Source organism: Trichosurus vulpecula, chromosome X (genome assembly GCF_011100635.1).
Source record: "Trichosurus vulpecula isolate mTriVul1 chromosome X, mTriVul1.pri, whole genome shotgun sequence".
NCBI classification, from domain to species: Eukaryota; Metazoa; Chordata; class Mammalia; order Diprotodontia; family Phalangeridae; genus Trichosurus; species Trichosurus vulpecula.
Window position 1 is genome coordinate 39,874,291 of NC_050582.1, and position 21,489 is coordinate 39,895,779.

Below are 21,489 nucleotides of genomic sequence, written 5' to 3' on the forward strand. Positions count from 1 at the left end.
AGAATTCCAGTTTCCTTCATTCTTATATAGTGTCTACTTCAAAAAAAGAGGGTAAAGAATAGTGACTCTGCATTTATCCAATTAGACACAAAAGAGAAATCCCTTACATCCTGTCCTATTTTGGCACTCTCTAGTTTCTAAGGGGCTAATATGTTTTTTATTTAAAGACTAAAGATGCTCAACACAGAGAAAAGAATGCTATTGGTAAATCAATCAGAATGATTAAAAGAGTTCATTTACATGTTAACTTCATTTACACTTGAAATAAGTTTTTTATTTGAAAGGAAAATAACAATCATGGCCACCTTCTCTACAGAACTACTGTGCAAACCAAAGGGCAGGACAATTCAGTACAGCCACACACCAAACTGGTCCCCAGTGGCACCCACATGCAAGGGCCTAGAATGACAGGCACCAGGGAGACAAAGACAAAAAATGGAAGTGGCTTTGAATCAACTTTGAAGTACTGAGCTTTTCTCCCTGTTTTAGAGGTGCATTTGCTACATGCAGAAATGACAATGCTTCTTGAATACAACATTTTTCCAAGGATTTGCTTTAGTAACATGTTTGAATTTTAAGAAACAAAATGTTATTGTATGTTGTTTTGTCACCCATGAGAAAGATGTAGGGATATGATATAAGCAACAAGGCATTTCATAATGTGGTTCTCATTTAAGTAACAATACAACAACGCGCACTACTGACAACCAAGATCAAACGCAGCTCATCGACTGAGTATTTCTTAATCAAAATTCACCTTGTACTTTGAATATTAGCTTGTCTAAGTGTGGCGACCACAAATGCATGGCTTGAAGTTTTGAGGAGATGTTCTTCCTTGTATTCTTAACTGGGATTTGTGGGTAGTTTAAGATAAAGTTTTTGAGTTGGAAGGGACGATCAGAGGTCATTCAACGCAACCCTAGTCGAAGTAGGAATGCCCTCCCCAGCAGGCATTTGCCTTCACTGAAGACCTCCAAGGATGAAGAATTTATCATAAGGCAACCCTTTCCATTACTGGACAGCCCTCATTGTTAGCAAGTTCTTTCCTAAACCAAGTCAACCAGGAAACAGTGAACTGGATTTAAAACTAAAAATACAAGTCCAGTGAATTTCATATAGGTGATAATGCAAATGAGTAAAGCCAAAACTGAGCCAATGAGATGGTCTTTAAAAGATTCATCTGCCAAAATCATCAAGGCTTTATTAAAATTCCAGAGATTACAAAAAAAAATTTCCCTTAAAATGAAAACTGGCTTCATAAATCTGGATTCTCTTCCACTTTCTCCAAAGCCCCATAATGATAATGTTATTGCTACTTTGATTAGAGTGAAGGAAGCACTTAAAAGTAGCCACTTTGATTTCCTTTTACCAGTCTCTAAGGATAAAAATGGGATCATCCCTTTTGAAAGACAGAGTGGACATTTACTGAGACCCTACTGCGTAGCATTTTACTAGGCCGTAAGCTAGTTACAGAGAACTAGACCTGAAGGATAGACTGAGGGATATATTAACCTCCCACTGGATACTTCCTATTAGTAATGGAAGCTATGACCCTTAGAGGGCATCTCTTTTACATATTGCAGAAGTCAAAATCAAATTAATGCAAACAATGGCAAAAATTAAATAAAAAACCCATCAAACCAACTTTTGATGCCAGACCATGACAATTATCAAATATTTTCCTGTACACTGTAGGTTCAATAAAATTTAATGTTCTGTTTTTTGGGGGGGGAAAATAAGGAAAAGTATATGAAAAGCTCAGATTCTAAAGAATTTAAGTTTTTAGAAAAGACAAACTTTTTCAGGAAAAAATACTTTAATAGTTTTATGTATTTAAAAACTTATGCCTTAAATACATATGCGAATGTCAATATTCCAAAGTTAATTTTTAATTTTCCTGTAATCATAAATATCAAACACCAGTATATATGCAAGGATCTGATAAAAAAAAAAAAACAACAACAGATTTTGTCCAGTTCACTTGCACCCTGACATGGTCAATTAACAAATATTTTGAGTTCCCTATTAAGTACTGACTTGAACAAAAATTTCAAAACTGCTAAGTTGAAGATATTGGATTAATATGTACATATTCGTGGAGCACTACTAGTAATTGCCCTGAAACTTGGAAGAGAAATCCAACAAACCTCAACCTACAAAGCATCTATAAGGGGTTAGAGGTGTCCTGTGTCTTCAGTATCATTGTCTCCAAGGCTGCTGTCTGTAGACCGGGTCCCATCTTCATCGAAGCTTTCTCCATTACTCCCTTCCGTTTGCTCTTTAGGTGTGCTATTCCCTGGGGACCGTTTCCCTGCTGCTAGGGCCAAGCTTCCGGTGGCAGAGTCGGGATCCGGTGAATGAGTTTCTTTCTGGATGTTAGGATGCTCTAAAAAAGACTCCCAGCCTTTCAGTCTTTCTTCTCTCTCTCTTGATGTCTCCTCAACCTGCACATAAATAGAAAATGTCATTCAAAGACACTTCAAGCCAAAATAAGAATCAACTTTCCATGTGGTGCTTCCAAACTTACTACAAGGTAAAGCAGTTACCTTAAGCAACTCGAGAGTAACAAGAACCATTAGAAATAGCTCAAATAACTAACTCCTCCAAAGCTAGGATTACTACAGAATACCACAGAGTAGTTTATTTTAATCATGCCACAGAGGTCAGCTGTAGCAAAAACAGACAAGCTGATGTAATAAAAAGAGATACCACAAAATCTGGAAAAAGTATAGGAGATGGAAAAAGGCACTTGGCTTTATTAGTTTTTTCTACAATGTATGAAATTTATATAGGATTTAGTATTCTGATAAACTTATGGAAGAAGTCCATAAATATTAGTAATTAATAATAGGTAATATTACATATTACAATGATCGAATTCATAATCTGAGGAAAATCTAATCTCAACTCAGATACCTGATATTTGGTCTCGAAAATCTGACAAAGGCTCAGTTTCCTTAAATGGCTGTCAGGCACTTCTATACTTCAACTGAAATTGAGATCACCGATGTAAAAAACAAACAAACCAGAAAACAAAAAACAAACCAACGTATGACCCAAAATGGAAAGAGAACCGTCTGATTCTACACTGCTACTGCTTTTACCTACCATCTATCTGTTCCAAGCAAGACTCAAGGTTTAGTTTCTACTTCTTCATTTTGGTCTTTCATGGTAGAAGAGCATGATTCACACCCCTCATACTTCACAATCCCTCCCACAATGTCACAGGTACAAAATATGAATGAAGATGACTTGCTACATTAAACTGATTAAATAAAACTTAAAGTCTAAGAGTGAAGACCTACTATAATCAGTATCCTTATGTGAAACAAAATTCTTATCATTTCACTTTCAGATTCATCATTAATATCCTACCTGAATATAGGGCACGGGGAGGAGACAGGCAGAAGGAAAAGGGAGACTGGAAAGCTATCGCTCTCACCTGATAATCCGTCACACCATCCCATACTGCCACACGTAACTGACGACCACCAAACCACCTCCCGTTAAGGGCTTGTATACAGATATCAGCTTCTTCGGGCTCCTTATATGACACAGAGGCCACACCATCTGGGTGTCTCTGGAAAGGGACAAAAAAGGGGATAATTAAAATGTACTCCCTGCCCCCAACCAATCTAGGTGGGGGAGACAAAAGATTTCAAGCACTTTATATGTACTGAGGTCTATTGACTGGCACACCTCCTGACTCTCTTCCCTGATATTTGGCCTATAAAATGGAGATTCAACGAGTGTTATGAGAGCCCATCCTGGAGGCTAGGTCTGCCTCACCCCCATTCCCCGCAAACTTTGTTTTGGAGATTTCCCAAATTATTTACTAAAGGGTGGTGACTAACCAAGAGTTGCACAACAATCAGTGGCAAAAGTTTCCTGTACCCTAGATCACCTAGAGGTCCCCCTTCTCCCCGCCCCCCATCCCTTTAGCAATTTCTCAATGCTCAGTGGAGGTGGGGAGGGCTCTTTGAAGCAAGATGGCTTATATGAGGGTTGGCAAAAGATGAGAAGCTGAGAAAGGAGAATGGGTTATAATTGAAAGGTAGTTTGTACATTTGGGATTCGATTTCAATTTCAGGTTTGGGGCTTCTTTCAGAAACAAGGCAGGAGCTGCTACAGTTTTCCAGTGTCTTGGTAGATGGGAAGTCACATGCTTAAGAAAGCCAAGATAAGGAGGAGAGCTGGCCAAGGGGTGAGTACTGACTAGGTGTCCTCCCTTCCAAGTCACTGATTATTCCTCACATTTAACCTTCTATCTTCCCTAATAAGAAATACACATATTGCAATAGGACAAGTTGCTGTTAAAAACAAGGGTTGGTAAAAACAAAGCATGTGGGTGGGAACTACAGAGAGGAAAACATTTTCCTTTGTCAAAATGCAAGGTCAAGGGGAAATATGCAAAGAAAGGAGGGGGAAAAGGGTGGGTTACCACAGACCAAGTTTTTTCTGTCCTTTCCTGAACCTGATCAGAGGTCTAGCCATTATGTTGAAGGAAAATTATCTAGGCAGATAAAACTATTGCTAATAAATGCTTATTTGTTGACAAGCACCAGATGGCCTTACATGGAGTACTGGTATACATTGATAAGCCTTCTCTGGTTCCTTATTTTACAGATGAAGAAACTGAGGGAAACAGGGTAAAGTGACTTTGCCAGGTCATACAGCTACTAAGTGTCTAAGGTGGGATTTGAACTCAGGAAGATGAGTCTTCCTGACTCCAGGCCCAGCATTCTAGCCCCTGCAGCACCCCCTAGCGGCCCTACAGAACACATGCTTATGTGGAGAGACAGCTGGACCTGTGCTTTTCCTGGTTTAGGGAGCTCCCAGATGAGGAGATTCCCTCTGTCAATACAAGTTGGGACTTTGGGGGAAACTTATGGTCTTTGAGCACTGAGAAATGAAGCAGCTTTCCCAGGGTTCCACAGCCAGGACCTGGCAGGGGAGGGAGGTGAGCCCAGGCCTTCCTGGCTGTGGGGACAGACCTCTTCTCCCCACTAAGCCTCTTTATGACTAGATAAGGAGGCCTATTAGAGAGAAAAGGATTCCAAACTCCGGGTGCACATTAAGGTCTGTTAGCTGGAAGACAGATTATTTTCGAGTAATTTTTGTCCAATTGGGTCACGTACTTACATCAAAGAGAAGGACTTTCTTTACTTGCCCAAACTTTTCACATTCTGTTCGGAGGTCTTCCCTGATCTCATTTAGCACTAATGGATCCTCCTGTAAAGATTGCACATGGTTAAAACACATTTCTGTCTCAAATATAAAGCTTTCAAACCCATTTCCTTTCTTAAAAAAGGAAATGAAGCTAGAGTACTACTGTAAGCACACTCTGCTTTTATAAAAACAGTTTTTATATTTATAATTGAAGCTGTTTGTGGTTTAGGAAAGCATTATATGTACAGATGGAGGAAAATGTAGCTTTTACAATTCTCTTCAAAGTCTTTCACATGTCAACATTAAAGAAGGCAACACAAGAGTAAGAAACATTAACACTAAGAGAGGTGTGAGACGAGGAGACGTGTCTATCACTACCATAAAAGATTTCCTATCAGTAGAAATATTCTCCAAATATTCCTATTGACAAATCATACCATACTAATTATGCTAAGGTCTGAAACATTACAAAGTCTCTGCAAAATCCATAGCAATTTTAAGAGAGAATGGTCAAACCATTCACACTGGAAAAACCAAGCAGATGAACAACAGTTGGACGTATAGTCTGTAAAATCAGCCTATCGATAATCCTATCCTGTACAAGTGCTAGACACACATAATGATCTGGGACCAGAATTGAGGACTTGACCAAGAAATCACACAGCATTTCTGCAAAAGCCCTTCTGCTTAACATGAATATGATGTTGCTATTTGGTTGAGATTCCTAGACCTCCATGGACTAAGATAGATGAGGATGGTAAAGAATTCAAAGGGCAATGATGGCCGTATAATGGACATAAGTAGGCTGGCACATTCCCAACAGTGACTCTGGTGTAAGGAGTAGCATAGGAGACATTAGCAAGGCAATTCATGGCCAGAAAAGAGGGCGAGTTGGTCATGTGGAAGAATGAGACAATGGTCTGTGCTATACACCAGCGCCTCCCAAGACATCAAAAGAACGAATCCTCCAGTGGGCTGCAGAGAGGGGTTGAGGTGTGTTTGTTCATTTAAACATGAACAAGAATGACAGAGAATGAGGACTGGAGGGAGGCTATAATTTTGCGTTGGTGAAACAAATACCCAGATTATGAAAATAACAATCATGTGATCTCCATGTATTTTCACCACCTACGAAGAAGATCCAAGACAGAGTTGGAAGAGACTAAAGTAAAAAGATCTAAGGCCAGCTTCTGCAAGCCTTTCATTTGACAGATCAGGAAACTGAAGTCCAGGGAGAAATGACTTGCCCATAACGCAGCTAGGTAGTGGCAACCCAGGCCTCAAAATACTCCCATTGCAGGAGCTTTCTACCATTCCACAAGTGAAGAGAAAAGCCATTTAACCTATGTGTCTTCAGTTCCCTTCCCTGCCACCCCCAAGTCTTCCCTCCTGCAAGGTGAAGATGCCCATTTCCTTGAACCGATCCTTATCTGACATAGCTTCAGGCCAGTCCCCATTCAGGTCACACTCCAGTTATGAGGTGACTACAGCTTTGGGCACCTACTACAAGACTGTATCAGTGCTTAGCATCACCAGTACCAGCAAAATTGCCTGAAGCCTCACACTGCTACTCTATCCACTTATTTTCCTTCTACACATGTAGGATGCTATTGATGACACTGCCTATTTTTAAATAAATGACCACCTGTTTGGGGTAGATTCTTTTATTTTTTTTACAGAAATTGCCAAAAGCCTGATAGACCATTCAGTAAATAAAGGTGATACAGTTCTTAAATTTCCCATCACACCACCAGGTTTCATTTTAGAACTCTACCACAGTGGTGAACTGATCCAACCGTTCTGAAGAACAACTTGGAACTATACCCAAAGGACTACAAAACTGTGCATACCCTTTGACCCAGCGATGCTACTTCTAGGGCTGTATCCCAAAGAGATCATAAAAATGAGAAAAGGACCCACATGTACAAAAACATTTATAGCAACTCTTTTTGTGATGGCCCAGAATTGGAAAGTGAGGGGATGCCCATCAATATGGGAATGGCTGAACAAGCTGTGGTATATGAATGTAATGGAATACTATCGTGCTATAAGAAATGATGAACAGGCAGACTTCAGAAAAACCTGGAAAGACTTTTATGAACTGATGCTGAGTGAAGTGAGCAGAACCAGAACATCGTACACAGTAACAGCAACACTGTGCAATGACCTACTTTGATAGACTTAGCTCTTCTCAGCAATGCAATGATCTAAGACAATTCCAAAAGACTCATGATGGAAAATGCTATCCACACCCAGAGAAAGAACTATGGACTCTGAATAAAGATCGAACCATACTGTTTTCTCTTTTTTTCCTTCTCATGGGTTTCCCCTTTTGTTCTGGTTCTTCTTTCACAACATGACTAATGTGGAAATGTTTAATATGGTTATACATATAAAACCTATATCAGATTGCACACTGTCTTGGGAGGGGGGAGAGAAGGGAAGGAGGGAAAAATTTGGAATTCAAAATCTTATAAAAGTGAATGCTGAAAACTATCTTTACATGTAATTGAAAAAAACACTATTAAGTGGAGAAAAAAGAACTCTATCATATTGAAAAGAACAGGATCTAGCTGTTATAAACTACAAATGAATGAACTCACAAAAATAAATGCCTGCCACGTACAAAGCACTGGGCTAAGAAAAGCAAGACGGCCCCTGTTCTGGAGAGGCTCACATTCCAACACAGAGGGAGATGACCCATTCTGAGCCTCAAAAAGGAGGTAACAGAAGAACAGGTCAGATGGCCTCCTTGGAGCGCGGAGGCCTCTTAAAGACCGAGGAGAAAATCTCAGATGAATAACTCAAGGCCGATCGCCCGTGTGGCCCGAGGACCAGCCTAGCCAAGGGCCACCATCTCTTTTTGGTGCTGTGTTTTTCCTAGTGGGGTGGTGGTGGGAGTTTTATTTTATTTTATTTATTTACAAGGGACAATCTACCGAAGCTTCAATCTGAAGAGGCAGAGTACTCACTGACAGAACGGCAAATCCTTGAAGCACCACAAACATAATGAAAAGTTTGGGAGCTATCCATGTAAGAACTGCAAACATATTAAGAAAGCACAAACATAGCTTCAACTTGAGTTTCTTGTCCTGGGCTCACAGAATCTCAGCATTGGAAACCACCAACTGGTCCAGGTAGGTAAGTCCTTCCTACCACCCATCTTCACATCTAACACCACCCCCCCTTTAATTAACAAATCATTCCGCAACAAGACTCAGCTCACAGGAACTGATGAATAAAGGTAATGATACCAATTTCTATTTTAACAGCTAATAAAATGAAGGTGTTCTCTCTATGAATTTCTAATAATGTGGGTCTAGCTACACTCTTGAAATGGGCTTCCACTGTTCAGGAGAGATTTAACTTCATTTTGTCCATCTTATAAATTTTACAGATTTACTTGGATGGTAAATGGCCAAGCTGCACAAAGAAGTGGCCTTTCCCTCCTGAAGGTCTCTCTATCCTAAAAGCAAAATAAAATCACCACCAGGCAGTAATGAAAACGGAATTTAAGAGCAGAAATGTAAATCCCTGCCCACTGGAATGCAATGACAGCTTTTCAGCAATCACCAACAGGTCTAGCAGTTTGCTGAATGCTAAGAGCTCCCTTACTTGGGAAGGGGTGGCATTTACACATACTTAGCCCCAAGACACCCTAGCCCTTCTCCAATCTATTAATTCTGAATATCAGCAATATCCTTGTACTTTGAACAAACTATGCTATTCTTGATCCTCTAGCCAACTTCCCAAAGGAAAATTTTCCTCAAAATATTTTTTAAAAAATTTGAAATCCAACACTTTGGATTTTGACAAGTATGAGTCTCAGAATATCCCCACTGGAAAGGAACTCAGTCCAGCTACCTAGCATCACCTAGGCCTGAAAGGCACAGACCAGATCAGTGATCCTCCAGCTTCTGCTTACAAACCTCCGGGAAGGGGATACATGCCCCCTTCCTGAAGGAGCCCCACCCACTCTGGGACAGTGCTCATAGATACGAAGTTCTTCCAGACATCCAGCCTCCAAAGGCCTTTTTGCCCCTGGCACCCAAACAATTATAACCCTCTTCTATGTGAGAGCCCTTCCTTCAAATACTTGAAGGCAGTTCTTGTCTGTTTTATCTCCAGGTGAAAGAGGATCATAGCCTCACAGATTTAGAATTGGAAGGGACCTTGGAGATTATCGAGTGTAAGTCTATTTTACAGATGAGGAAACTGAGGCCCAGAGAGGTTTAAGGAACTTAAGTCATATCACAAATGAGTGTTTGCAATGGAATTCAAATCCCAAGTCCAGTGTTCTAGCCACTTTGACTGCATGCTGCTTTTCCTTGAAAGAACAACCCCATTTCCTTCACCTGCTCCCAAACAGCATGAACTCAACGACGCCCTTCATCATCCTGCTCACTCTCCTTTGAACGTTCTTGCAGCTTACCGATACTCTTGAAATGTGGTACCTATGAATGAATCCAATACCCCAGATGTGGTCTGATTAGGACAGAAGACAGAGGAACCCTTGCCTCCTTGTTCTTGGAAGCAATGAGGTCTGTCTCTATTTACGCATTCCACGACTGCATTAGCTTTCTTGGTTGCCCTATCACCCTGCTGACTCACGTTGGACTTGGCAGTGAACTTAGATCTTTTTCAGACAAACTGCTATCTAGTCATGCCTCCTCCTCAGAATCATAAGTGCCTATATCTAGAGCTGGAAGTGACCTCAGAGGCCATCAAGTCCAACCCCCTCATTCTACAGAGGAAGAAACAGCCCCAGAAAGGGGAAATGACTTGATCAAGGTCACACAGCTAGTAAATGGCAGAGGCAGGATCTGAACCCAGGTCCTCTGACTTCAGATCTTTGGAACACTCTCCTAGAGACTTGCTTCCAGGCTGACATTAACCCAGCACTGACTACAGGGTCTGGCTACTGAGCCAGTTGTGAATCCATTCAATTGTACCACATCTAGCTCACTTCCCTGGCATTTTCTCAAGAACAGCACAAGATATTTTATCAAGTACTTTGCTAACCTGTGGGGATCTATAGCTACAACATTCTTCTGACCTCTCAGGTTAGTAACTGTCCAAAAGGAAATCAACTTAGTCTGGAAAGACTTTTAGCTTAGTGATGTCAGTTTGCTTTATCAGTAACAGGAAAGTTAAGAAGAAATTATAGTAACAAATCTCCTTCATCTGAAAATGGAGATTTGGTAAATTCCTTTCTTTCTATAAAAATGAAATATGAAAATGATGCTTAAAAAGACAACAAACTTCTGAGCAGAAAGAGCCCTTAGATTAAAGAGACTTGAAATTAAAATCAGATCTGCGTGGGGATATGGGGATTGCTTCAAAGTCCTGCAGTAAAAAGCTTCATAGCCATTAAAATTTCAGAAAGCCGTTGTCTAGCCATTTATTATTTGTTTTCCAGGCTATGTTTTTTTTTTCCCCTGAGAGCCAGTGGTATTTCTTTTTTCCTGATGGAAAGGGAAGCTGCTACCCCTTTTAAAAGGTCTAGTTCAGGGGTGGGGAACCTGTGGCCTCGAGGCCACACGTGGCCTTCACACTGTGAAGTTTGGATTCGGTCAAAGGGCTGCACTTGAGGACCTAGCGGGCCACAGGTTCCCCACCCCTGAGTTGGACACACTTAAGTGTGAGGCTGAAATACACCCACTGTTGGACCTCGGTTTTCAATCTTTTCTTAGAGCTCTTTGTCAGCTGATATATTTTTAATAAGGCTAGAAATTATATATAGGAGATCCTCTCATATCAAAGAAAAATGAACATTTGTCATTTGCCCTGATGTTAAAAGGTATTTTTAAGCTCATTACTTCTAACACCCTTCAGCTGTCTGGTATATAAATGTACCCCAAAGGAGAGGGGAGACACTTGTTACTTTGGGGAAACCCCCACCTTGTCTGTGTGATTGAGACCAGCTTTAACTGAGAATGCCTAGTGCTAGTAATCTCTATCCTTTAGAAAACTCAACCTTTCCCCCACCAAAAGTGATCCAAGGAAAAGCAGGCTCCTATGATGGGCAACTGCAACAGAACACAACTTCAAAATGTGTTCTAAGCCTTTTAAGTTATTTTTTCAGATGTGCAGACCAATCTGTACGCTGGCATGATGAAATGCAAGGGGTGAATGAACAAGGGTACAGCAGCCTCAAAGTCAGAAGGTACCTGGCTATTCTTCAAACTCTGACATGATCAAAGGAGAAAGAAAGTACCTAGCAGGTCATAGGTCAAAGGAGCCAAGATTGGAAGCTAGCAGAGACTTTGAGGCCATTGAGTCCAGCCTCTTCATTCTATACAAGAGGAAAGTATGATCCAAGAAGGTGGAGTGATTTGCCTGAGATTACAAAGCTGGGAAAGGTGCTAAAGACAAATGAAGGGACTCTGGTGCCTACTCCTCCTGGCCATGGGCACACCACCAAAAAGGGCAGATATCACCTCTGCACCCCAGAGAGGAGAAATGGTGGAGACTCCTTCATTGAAGAGACCTGGCTTCTAGACCAAGTTAAACTGAAGGATCGAACTGCAAATTAATATCTATTACGTCTCTCCTGGCTTCTCTGCTTTCTCCAGATCAGTGTAGCGTGGTGGAAGAAAACACCAGGTTTGGAGTCTGAAGACTTGGGTTCAAATCCTGGTTCTACTACTTTCTAGCTAGTGACTTTGGGCAAGTCACTTTACCAATCTGGGCTAGGGAGTTAGATGGGATGACTGCTAAAGTCCCTTCTATAGTTTTACATGCTATGATCCTATAATAACTATCTACCTGGGCATTAACTACCACAAAGTCCTCTTCATGGCTATGAATTTTGGGATTCTTTGAAAATAGCACCTCACTAAGTAATGGGTCCTAATACTTCGCAAATTGACTTCTGTCCAAACCCAAAGTCATTTATCGCCCTCTATCTGTAAATCTTTTAATGGCTGTTTTTCATTGCTTTCCCCAGTTAGTTATTTGAGGCTTTAAGTTCCAGCCTAAGCAAAAGGAAACCTAGATTAATTTCACGGCTCTGCCATTTTAATTTGTCTGCCTCTACTACTTATACATGTGAAATTGGTCAGTTGGAGTGACGTTGACTTTGGAATCCTCCAAGAAAGCATGATGCTACCTGTGGCCCATCTCCCAGGTTGTTGAACATCATTCAAGGCACAGGCACATTGGGAGCTCTGAAAGCCTTAAAGAACAATTATCATCATGATAGCAAAGTATCTACTAGGAAGGATTTAAACACCTCACCTCAAAATCCTTAGGATGGAACATGTTCCTGATAATGACAACCCGCTCATGTCGCATTCGAGCTGTGCCAGTTTTCTTCTCAGGCCGCCAATCCAGTTGTCTAATAGAAATGTACGATAAGAAGATAGCGTGGCTTTCTTTGCATTTTTGCAAATGTTTAATGGAGAAAAATCTCATTTGTTAATATTCTTCCTCATTGGGCAATCAATAGTGACAAATAATTCTTTGCCTTTAATGCAAACATAAATCCCTATTTTCTTCAGTTACTATTCATCAGAGACCATTTGTAAATAAAAATAAACATGTGCTGCAAGTCCCAGAAACCCAGGGCTGCCGTTCTTGGTTTTTTTCTTGCAGAGCCACTCCTGGTTTATAAAGTTAGTATTTATTTCAAAATGCCAATATCATTTGTGAAAGACAGCTTACTTACACCAGTAATTGTCTTTGAAGTCTCTCCTGGTTTTATGGAAACACATAAAAAACAAGGTTTCCATCCTGCATTCACACAGTTCACTCACTTGAGACACTAAGAAATCATGGGGCTTATTGCTGAAAACTGTGCTCATCCTTGGCTTTCTTTACTTTACTCACCAATTTCACTACAATTTTAGATTTCCTCCAAAATCAACACAAATGTATTACTTTGGCTACTTTCTAAAAAGAACTAGATTTTTACAAAGTTTCCTTTTCCTAATGATTATCTATTCAAATTTTGGTAGTTGGATTTTTAAAAAATCTTCTCTTATTTATATTGCAAATAAATAGAATGCATTTCTAGCACTAGAGGGGAAAAAACCAACCTCAAATCTTCCTTGTTGTTAACCACCCCCTGTAAGATTCTTGGTCATCTCTAGTTCTCTAGGAAAGAATGCCATTGCACAGACGGCATTTACATGAAATCATATGCATATGTTTAGAGGAATAAAGCAACCCAATTCCTATTGCCAAATGTTATAAGCATGTTTTAGCCATGATACTTAATTTGAAACATTGCCCCCAAATGACAAGGCCTACAGGAAAAAGTCAACACTAACTTTTGTTGCAGAGAAAGCTTTTTCTTGTAGTCTTTGCACTTCTTCTTCTTTTTACTGGCATCATATTCACCCTTGAGCTGAAACTGGGCCTTTTCGACATGCAGTCTGTAGCCTCTGATTTCACCATCATCTAGAAGCTTTAATGCCAGATCAACAGATTCTCTCTATTTGAAGGGAAAATAAAATCTGTTACGTTCTATTCTGAAACAAGAGAAATCATAAAAATTATTTCCAGGAGAGACACACATCCCAGAAACATGCACCAATAATGTAATGTAATAATGTAAAATAAGCAACTAATTTGGCATAGTGGAAAAAACACTGAGCTGTGTTTCGAGTCCTGGCTCTGACACTAACTAGCTAGTACATGGCCCTAACTTCTCTTCTCATGGCCTCCATTTTCTCATCTATAAAATGAGGGTGGTTAGATGGACAAGATTACCTCTAACATCCCTTACTGCTTGAAAATTTTATCATCCTTACACCTAAAGGCCCAAATGATTCATGGGATCGGTAATATCTTGTCTTCCAATTCCTGTCTAACCCAGCTCTATGATCAGCTGAAAATTGCAAGGTGTTTTTATGTGAAATAAGTTTTATGATGTTGGTTCTTACACAAATGGGGAGCACTGTTAAAGTAGTGCCCCAAGTTTTGAAAGTAGAGCCGGCAGAGACAAGGAATGAAATGACAAGAAGGACTTAGCAACACTAGGCCTGAAAGATGATGCTCTGATACCCGAATCCCTACTTACTGATGTCTCTCTACCTTTCAAGCTGCCAACGGAGCAATTTTTGAAGTCCTCCATTATCTCCAAATCAAGTTTCTTAGAGGCCTAATTTCTCCTTTAAAAATACCATCTAGTCCAAAGTAATCCCAACAAGCATTTATACATACACTGGTAAAAGAGTTTAACAATCCTAGAATCCACTGGTAAAATGCCTATACATTTCTTTTTATTTGATTACATAATACTTTTGTGGTAATTTCAAATCCATCACATTCAGGACCCCATCCAAAGCCCCCCACACTACACAGCATTTCTTCCCTGACTGTTTAAGCCCAGCCTCACTTGGATGCTCCTTAGCCCATCTACATGTACTCAGTACACCTATGTTTAATCTGGAGGAGGGTGTGTGTATGTGTGTGCGTGTGCATTATTTTGTTCTTCTAGATGTCAGTCCGCAGCTACTTTCCAGTTGCCGCACCTCATTCAGTTACCCCTACTGTTGGACTGCTAAGTTCCTCAAGGACAAGGATTTTCGTCTTCTATTTCTCCCATCTTCACCAGGAGGTCCTAACCCAGGGGTGAGGAACCTATGGCCTTGAGGCCACATGTGGCCCTCTAGGTCCTTAAGTTTGGCCCTTTGACTGAATCCAAACTTCGCAGAACAAATCCCCTTAATAAAAGGATTTGTTCCTTAAAATTTGGATTCAGGACCTAGAAGGCCACAGGTTCCCCGTGTTTTCTAAATGCCAATTCTGCCATTGTTTCCTCTGGGAGGTCCACGCTGCTACTAATCAACTCCCAATTTTTATTAACCACACAACTCCCTTCTTCAGTTTAAAAAAAATTCAAAGCAGTCAATGTGGAAGGTACAAAGTCCTTGCTAGTCTAGTTAGATGAGAAATATTCACTGGCAAGGTCAAACAAATAAACTCTACTAAATGTGGTACACACATGCAAGCTGAAATTTCAGTTTCCCCCACATCTTGCTCATGATATTTCTAGATGGTGGACATCATCCGTCAAAGCTTAGTCTTAAGTCACAAGATTCTCAAATCTCCATCTTATCTATGTAACCGACCTTCAAATAACAGCAAAGTCCATCTCCTTTAAGATTTCCTTGTTTATCTTTATAAAGCTTGATTTTATATTCTTCTGTTTGGGGATCTTTCATGATAATGCCACATTTGGACATAAGCTGTACAAATTCGTCTTTTGTAATGTCTGGAGGTAAGCCTGCAAAGTTAACAAAGACACTGCAATGTGTTTCAGAAAGTAGAGTATAGCTGTAGTTCTCTTAAAAGCTGGTTCATCCAGGCATTCTACCAATCAGAAATGCCCGTGAACCGGATACTGTGCCATCTGAATCTTCATGAGACACATTTACTTGACTACATTAAAATTAATAAATTCTATACAACAAAAAATTAAAATCAAATTTAAAGTACCATCCTTATCCATCAAATTATCAAAAATAGTCCAAACAAAATTCACTGTTTGTAGGTATTTGTATCCCTTACGTACCCTTACACAATAACACACACTTTGATTTACTGGGTTTTTTTTTAAACCACTTCCACAGTTAGGGAAAGGAAAAAAAAAGCTAATGACTCAGAAGGTACAGAAGCTGTGATTTTCATGGTAACTACATTTTGCAACTTACATATATAACAAAATTAAACAAAATTTAGAACGTCTGTATTCTGAATCTCAATCACATATGATTTTCTTAGGAAGGCCTATGTTATTTACGCAAATATGTGTATATATGTATATTTCTATCTTATATCATAGGATCTAGAGCTAGAAGGGACCTCACAGATCTTCTAAAACACCCCCTCCCCAACTTTATAGATGAAGAAACCGAGGCCCAAAGGAGGCGAATGACTGGTCCGTGCACACAGTCAGTGTCCAAGATGGAACCCAAAGCTCGGTTTTCCTGGCTTCAAGCCTGCCACTCTATTCGACTTTGCTCTTCGTATATGTGGCACCAGTAAGTTTGCAGGATTAACTTTGCTTGAGATCCCAAATGGGATGGCAAGAAAAGCTGCCCACTGTGAATTTTACATTTGATTTTTCCTATTATCAAATTTAACAGTAAATACACATTTTGTACTGTTGGATGGGTTTCCAAATACAAGTATGCCAAACTTTAACATAAAATATACACTTGAAGAAAATCAAAATGATGTTAAAAACCAAAGACTTTCTATCATAATGTAATGGAAGATGCCCTTTGAAAAGGTACTTACCAGCAACATAAACATTTGTATTTCTGTACTCTTCAACTTGAAACCATCCTGAAAATAAAATGAAATTTATGAGGCCCAGAGCACAGAAACTTGTTAGGGTAGTAGTTTCTCTAAGCTTCCAACATCCCAGATTTAGAGCCAGAAGATTCCAGGTCACCGAGCCCACTGGCACCCTTTTATCTTATAGATGAGGAAACTGGCCCAGAGTGGTAAGGTGACTTGGAGGGGGGGCATGGGAGGGAGAGAAAATGCACATGGGGCAGAAGGGCAGAGCTCCAAACTCAGGGCCTTGGGCTCCAAACCAGGACTCTCCCTGCTGCCGTGGGCTGTCTCCCCTAACCTTCACTTATCTGGGAACTTAGATCACCATACAAAACAATTCAAATCCTTACCCTCCTTTTTCAAGTGTGTCTGAGCTGTGCAATTTATTTATTTTCAAGGCACTAATTTGAAATGGGAGGTTGCTTATCTTGATTTTAAAAACTATTTTAAAAAGACTTCCCACTATTATTTCCCTAAAAGTCATTGCTATTCTCTAAAGATTTAGGGTCAAAGTTTTTTTTTTTGAACTATTGCATTTTGTTAAGATAGCTTCTTACCTGGTTCAGGCTTTCTTTTTTCTCCTTTCTGCTTTTTTTCAATATTTTGTGTGGCTTTTTTATCAGTAGGTTTCTCTTCAGGTTTTACATTGACATCAGCCTTATTATCTTTTTTTGTATGAGAAGAAGAGGGACTATCAGCAGGGAACCCATAATTGGCTTGATATGTAGCAAGGAAATCTTCAGTTATCTAAAAGGAAATTCAAATATATAAACACATCCTAACTTCATTATTCCCTAAATCACAGTATAACAAATTATGGTAATGTAGATGGGCTTCTAACTAACAATGGTTACGGCAGTGAAGTGTACAATTGCCAGACCACTTGAACATATGGAAAGCATGTGTTAATAACAGATGATCCGTGGGCAATCGGGATGCCAGTACAAATTTTGAGCCACTAAGTATCAGGGCACTTCTGAATTCTCTTGGCACTTTTTCCACTTTGTTTCATATCTACTTTGGCGAGTGGATATGAATATATTTTACCCAAGTCTGTTTTTTCATCAGAAACTTTATATAAGAGCAACAGATGAAACATATGTGATCAGGCTGAAGTTCAAATTGCCAGCTCCCCAAGTTTTAGTCACACCACTGATCAAACACACGCACACATGTACATAAATGCATATGTACATGGTTATATACTTAGATGTATATGGTGTATATAATATATATTTAATATACATATTTACCATTTAATAATTTTAAGTAAACACAGAGACTTAGAATGGTACCCTGGTTTAGTGTATAGGACATCGATTCAGACTAAATTTTAGTTTTGCTTCATTATCATAAAAAATGTCACTTTTATCAATATGTTTCAAACTAAAATAAGGACAACACTACCAGGTTGTAGCAGGTTGTACAGGTATCTTGCAGGTAAAGTATCACTGCACAAAGGAAAAACTGTAGTGCTATCTTCATACAGATCAATTCTTTAGTCCAATCAATCTTAGGAATGAGGAAAAATTAGAAGCTGAAAGTTTGTGGAGAAGCAGACTTTTTATGCCTTTTTAAATAAGATAAATAAGTCAAAGTTCAGACTATTGTGAAAGGTACTCAAAGCTACTCAAAAAGTACTCAAAAAAGGTGGCTAAAAATGTGAACTTGAACTAGCTTTATTAAGCTAGAAATCAAATACAAACAGAACAGGTTACTGAGGTTCAAAGAAGTTTAAATATATACAGGGTGTCACTAGAGTCTTAATAAAGTTTTTGGCTTTCCAAAAGTCTTTAATAGCTATTAATAAGCTTTAATAAAAGGAGGAGCAGAAGGAGGAGAAGAAAGAGAAGAAGGAGAAGAAAGGGGAAGGGGAAGGAGAAGAGGAAGGGGGAGAAGAGGAAGAGGAAAGCTCTTAATAAACTTTAATAGCATAACACTTCCCTAAGACTTTGGAGACAACCTCTATGTATATAATTAAAATTTAAAATACCTAAAATGGAGTTGTTGTCATTGTAGGTTCACAAGCCAGGCAGTATGTTCTTGGGACCTTTTTTTCCATCTATACAGGACTCATATTTTATTTTTTTCTTTTTTGTATAATTTTAATTTTTTAAACTCTGAACTTGAGAAAATTCAATAACATGGATACTTTCAAAAATGGTATTTTTTTTACAAATTTATAAATATTTTACATGCATTCTTTACAAAGTATGATATATGAAACTGTGAGTCTCATTCTGTACAGCTTACTTTTTATTAAGTGTACACTCCATTCAGCATGGTTGTTCCAAAGCACTTTGTCTGTTGCCTCTGAACCTCCTTCTGATCTCATCTGTTTATTTTCTTTAAATTTCTCATCGATGCTCTTTTCTTTTCTCTGTTTCTAGATCTCATGTAGTATGTAATCTGTTCCACTTATCAGCTTTTCCTTGTTTTAGCCAGTACCAAGTAGTTTTGATAACTACTGCTCTATAATTGGAGGCCTAGTATTGCTAGGTCCCCTTCCTTCCCACTCCCCACCCTTTCATTACTTCCCTTGAGATTCTTGATCTTCTGTTCCTCTAGAAGAATTTCTCCCCCAGCTTTATAAAGTAACCCAGTGGTAGTTTAATTGTTATGGTACTAGATCAGTAAATTAATTTAGGTAGTATTGTCATATATTGCATGGTCTAATCGTACTATCAGACCATATTAATGTGGTCTAATCATGAACAATTATTATCTCTCCAATTAAAGTCTGCCTTTATTTCCATAAAGATGTTTTTGGAGGGACTCGGGTACGGAGCTCACTCTAGTCCGTGCTTACCAGCCGCCATCTTGGCTCCGCCCCCCTCCATAAAGATGTTTTACAAGTGTATGAACATAATTCCTGTGTCTTCCAAATATTTGATCCATTCTATAGTTATTAAAAAACATTTTCCATTCAATTTCATTTTATTTTCAGTTTCAGATTCTCACCCTGCCCCCACCCCCTTCCCAGGACTCATACTTCAAAGATTTAATTTTTGATACCTCTAAATTCTAGTGCCTTCCCTCTCTTAATTATTTCCTATTTATCCTGTAAATAGCTTGTTTGTTTGTATTTCTTTGCTTGTTGTCTCTCCCAATAGATTGTGAGCTCCTTAAGGCGTCATGGTCTTTTGCCTCTCTCTGTATCTCCAGTGCTTATGGCACTTAGTAGGTGCTTAGTAAGTGTGTACTGACTGACTTATACAAACACACTGTTTTTTGATTTCCTCTTTTTCAAGTTGCAGGTAACAGCTCTTCTTTCATTTTTGGCAGAACAGCCAAGAAATTCAAGGTACTCAAATCCAATACTGCTTGGAAAAGATCCATACATATAATTGGAAAAACTCATCATCTAAGTCTCTAAACATACTCTCGGAAGTTATATGGCTCCACTATTCAAGCCCAGGGATAAAATTAAAGCAGAAAGCAAACAGTGACACATTCGAAAAGTCCAATCTGAGGATGGTTCTTAAGTTGTAAGCAAAGCTGCTTACCAAGTCAACTATTATCATAGCAATTCTAAGTTTTCACCTAATCCAAGACCACTGCTTCGTCCAACCAACTGAAAACTTTGCATCTCGTACAAAGCCCAAGTGGAAAACCTGATACCCTAAGCCGCCAAGAAAGTCTCTCCCCGGGATCAGCCACTATCTAGCTGTTTCTCGACGCTGCCTTTTTTTTTTGGCGGGGGGGGGGGGGCGCGGGGGGGGGGGGAATAAGTCATAAGCCCGGGAAGAAATACAATTAAATAAATGAATGAACTGGCAACAGAGCAAATTGAAGCCAAGCCTGGAAAGTGAGATTACCGAAGGTGCCCAGCAACTTTGGAAATGGATTACCTAAGAGCTGCAGAAGATCAAGTCAAACAGTAGCAGCCGCTGCCTCACATGGGGTCCCACAGGCAGCCCCCCATCCCCACCCCCTAATTTCCAGCCCAGGCGCCCTCCAGCCACGCATACCTTGGGAAACCAAGCCTTCTTGTCCCGGTCCCACTCGTAAGCAGTGCCATCGGCTTCGTCCACATAAGTGTAGGGGTCGTTGCCCTCGGGCATCCCAGCACGCTCCCCGTAGAGTTGCTGGAGCCGCAGCTGTTCGTTGAACTGATCATTGTCTTCGCGCCGGCGGCTGCTCATGTCTCCCCGCTCCCAGGAGGGGTGGCCGGGAAGGAAAGGCCGAGATAAAGTCGAGGAGTAGGTAGAATGGGAGGGAGCGTTGGTGGGACCGACTGCCGCTGCTCCTTCCATCCCGCCCCCGCACCTGCCTCCCGCAGCAGGCTCAGGAACCTCTAGCCCCCTCCCGGCTCCGGACTGGAATTCTGCGGAAGTCCCGCTTTCCCGGCCACGCACTCCCTACCCCTATTCCCATCCCCAGCCCGGTAGTAGACTCGCTCCATTCCCGGGGCTGGCTGGCCTAACTGGGCGGGCATGGATCCAGATGCCTGGTCCCGGGGGAGACTTACTTTACACGAGGGGAAACCGCGTCAGAAGGGCGCAAGAGCACTGCAGCCGGGAGCAGAGAGGGGCGTGCTGGCCGACGCTACAACTCTACGGTCCGGACGTCCCGAGCGCCACCTTCCAACAAGGTAACACTGGCCCCCACCGTGAGCGAAGGCCGCCGGGGCCAATAGAATAGCCAGTGGGAGGACGCCTTCGCGTTGTCCCGCCCTCCCCGTGACGTAGAGCATCGCCATTAGTTCCTCTGTCAAGGGCGGGCCGCTCAGACGGATTGCTTTCCGGTTTGGGCTCTGAGGTGGTAGGCTCGGAGCCAGTGTTGAGTACCCGGCCTTCGGCCAGAGGGCCACATTGTACGCTCCGGGGCTGCTCTTTCGGCTGGGCCGAGCTGAGGGAGCTCTGGGCGCTGTGTAGAGGGCGCGTTAATGAGCACGTGATAAAGAGAGGGGCCGGGGGCTACCAGAGAGGGGTGACTGTCAGACTGGGGGCTCGGTCTGGGGAGTTCGCCGGGGCAAGGGTAGAAAAACGCCACACGCAGGCCTGCCCAATTGGTTCCCATTCTACT

General features: G+C 40.8%; 1 protein-coding gene across 1 annotated transcript; it reads right to left on the reverse strand.

Annotated features, from left to right (window-relative positions):
* Window positions 1–264: 264 nt before the first annotated feature.
* HTATSF1 (HIV-1 Tat specific factor 1) lies at window positions 265–21,032 on the reverse strand. The gene is made up of 10 exons (XM_036740357.1): window positions 20,933–21,032; window positions 20,433–20,615; window positions 17,019–17,208; window positions 16,420–16,467; window positions 15,249–15,403; window positions 13,443–13,606; window positions 12,409–12,508; window positions 5,143–5,232; window positions 3,443–3,580; window positions 265–2,444 (listed from the first exon to the last, which is right to left on the reverse strand). Exons 2-10 carry the CDS (start codon window positions 20,604–20,606, stop codon window positions 2,175–2,177), a joined length of 1,329 nt encoding a protein of 442 aa, XP_036596252.1. The 5' UTR covers window positions 20,607–20,615; window positions 20,933–21,032; the 3' UTR covers window positions 265–2,174.
* Between the last annotated feature and the right edge of the window lie 457 nt (window positions 21,033–21,489).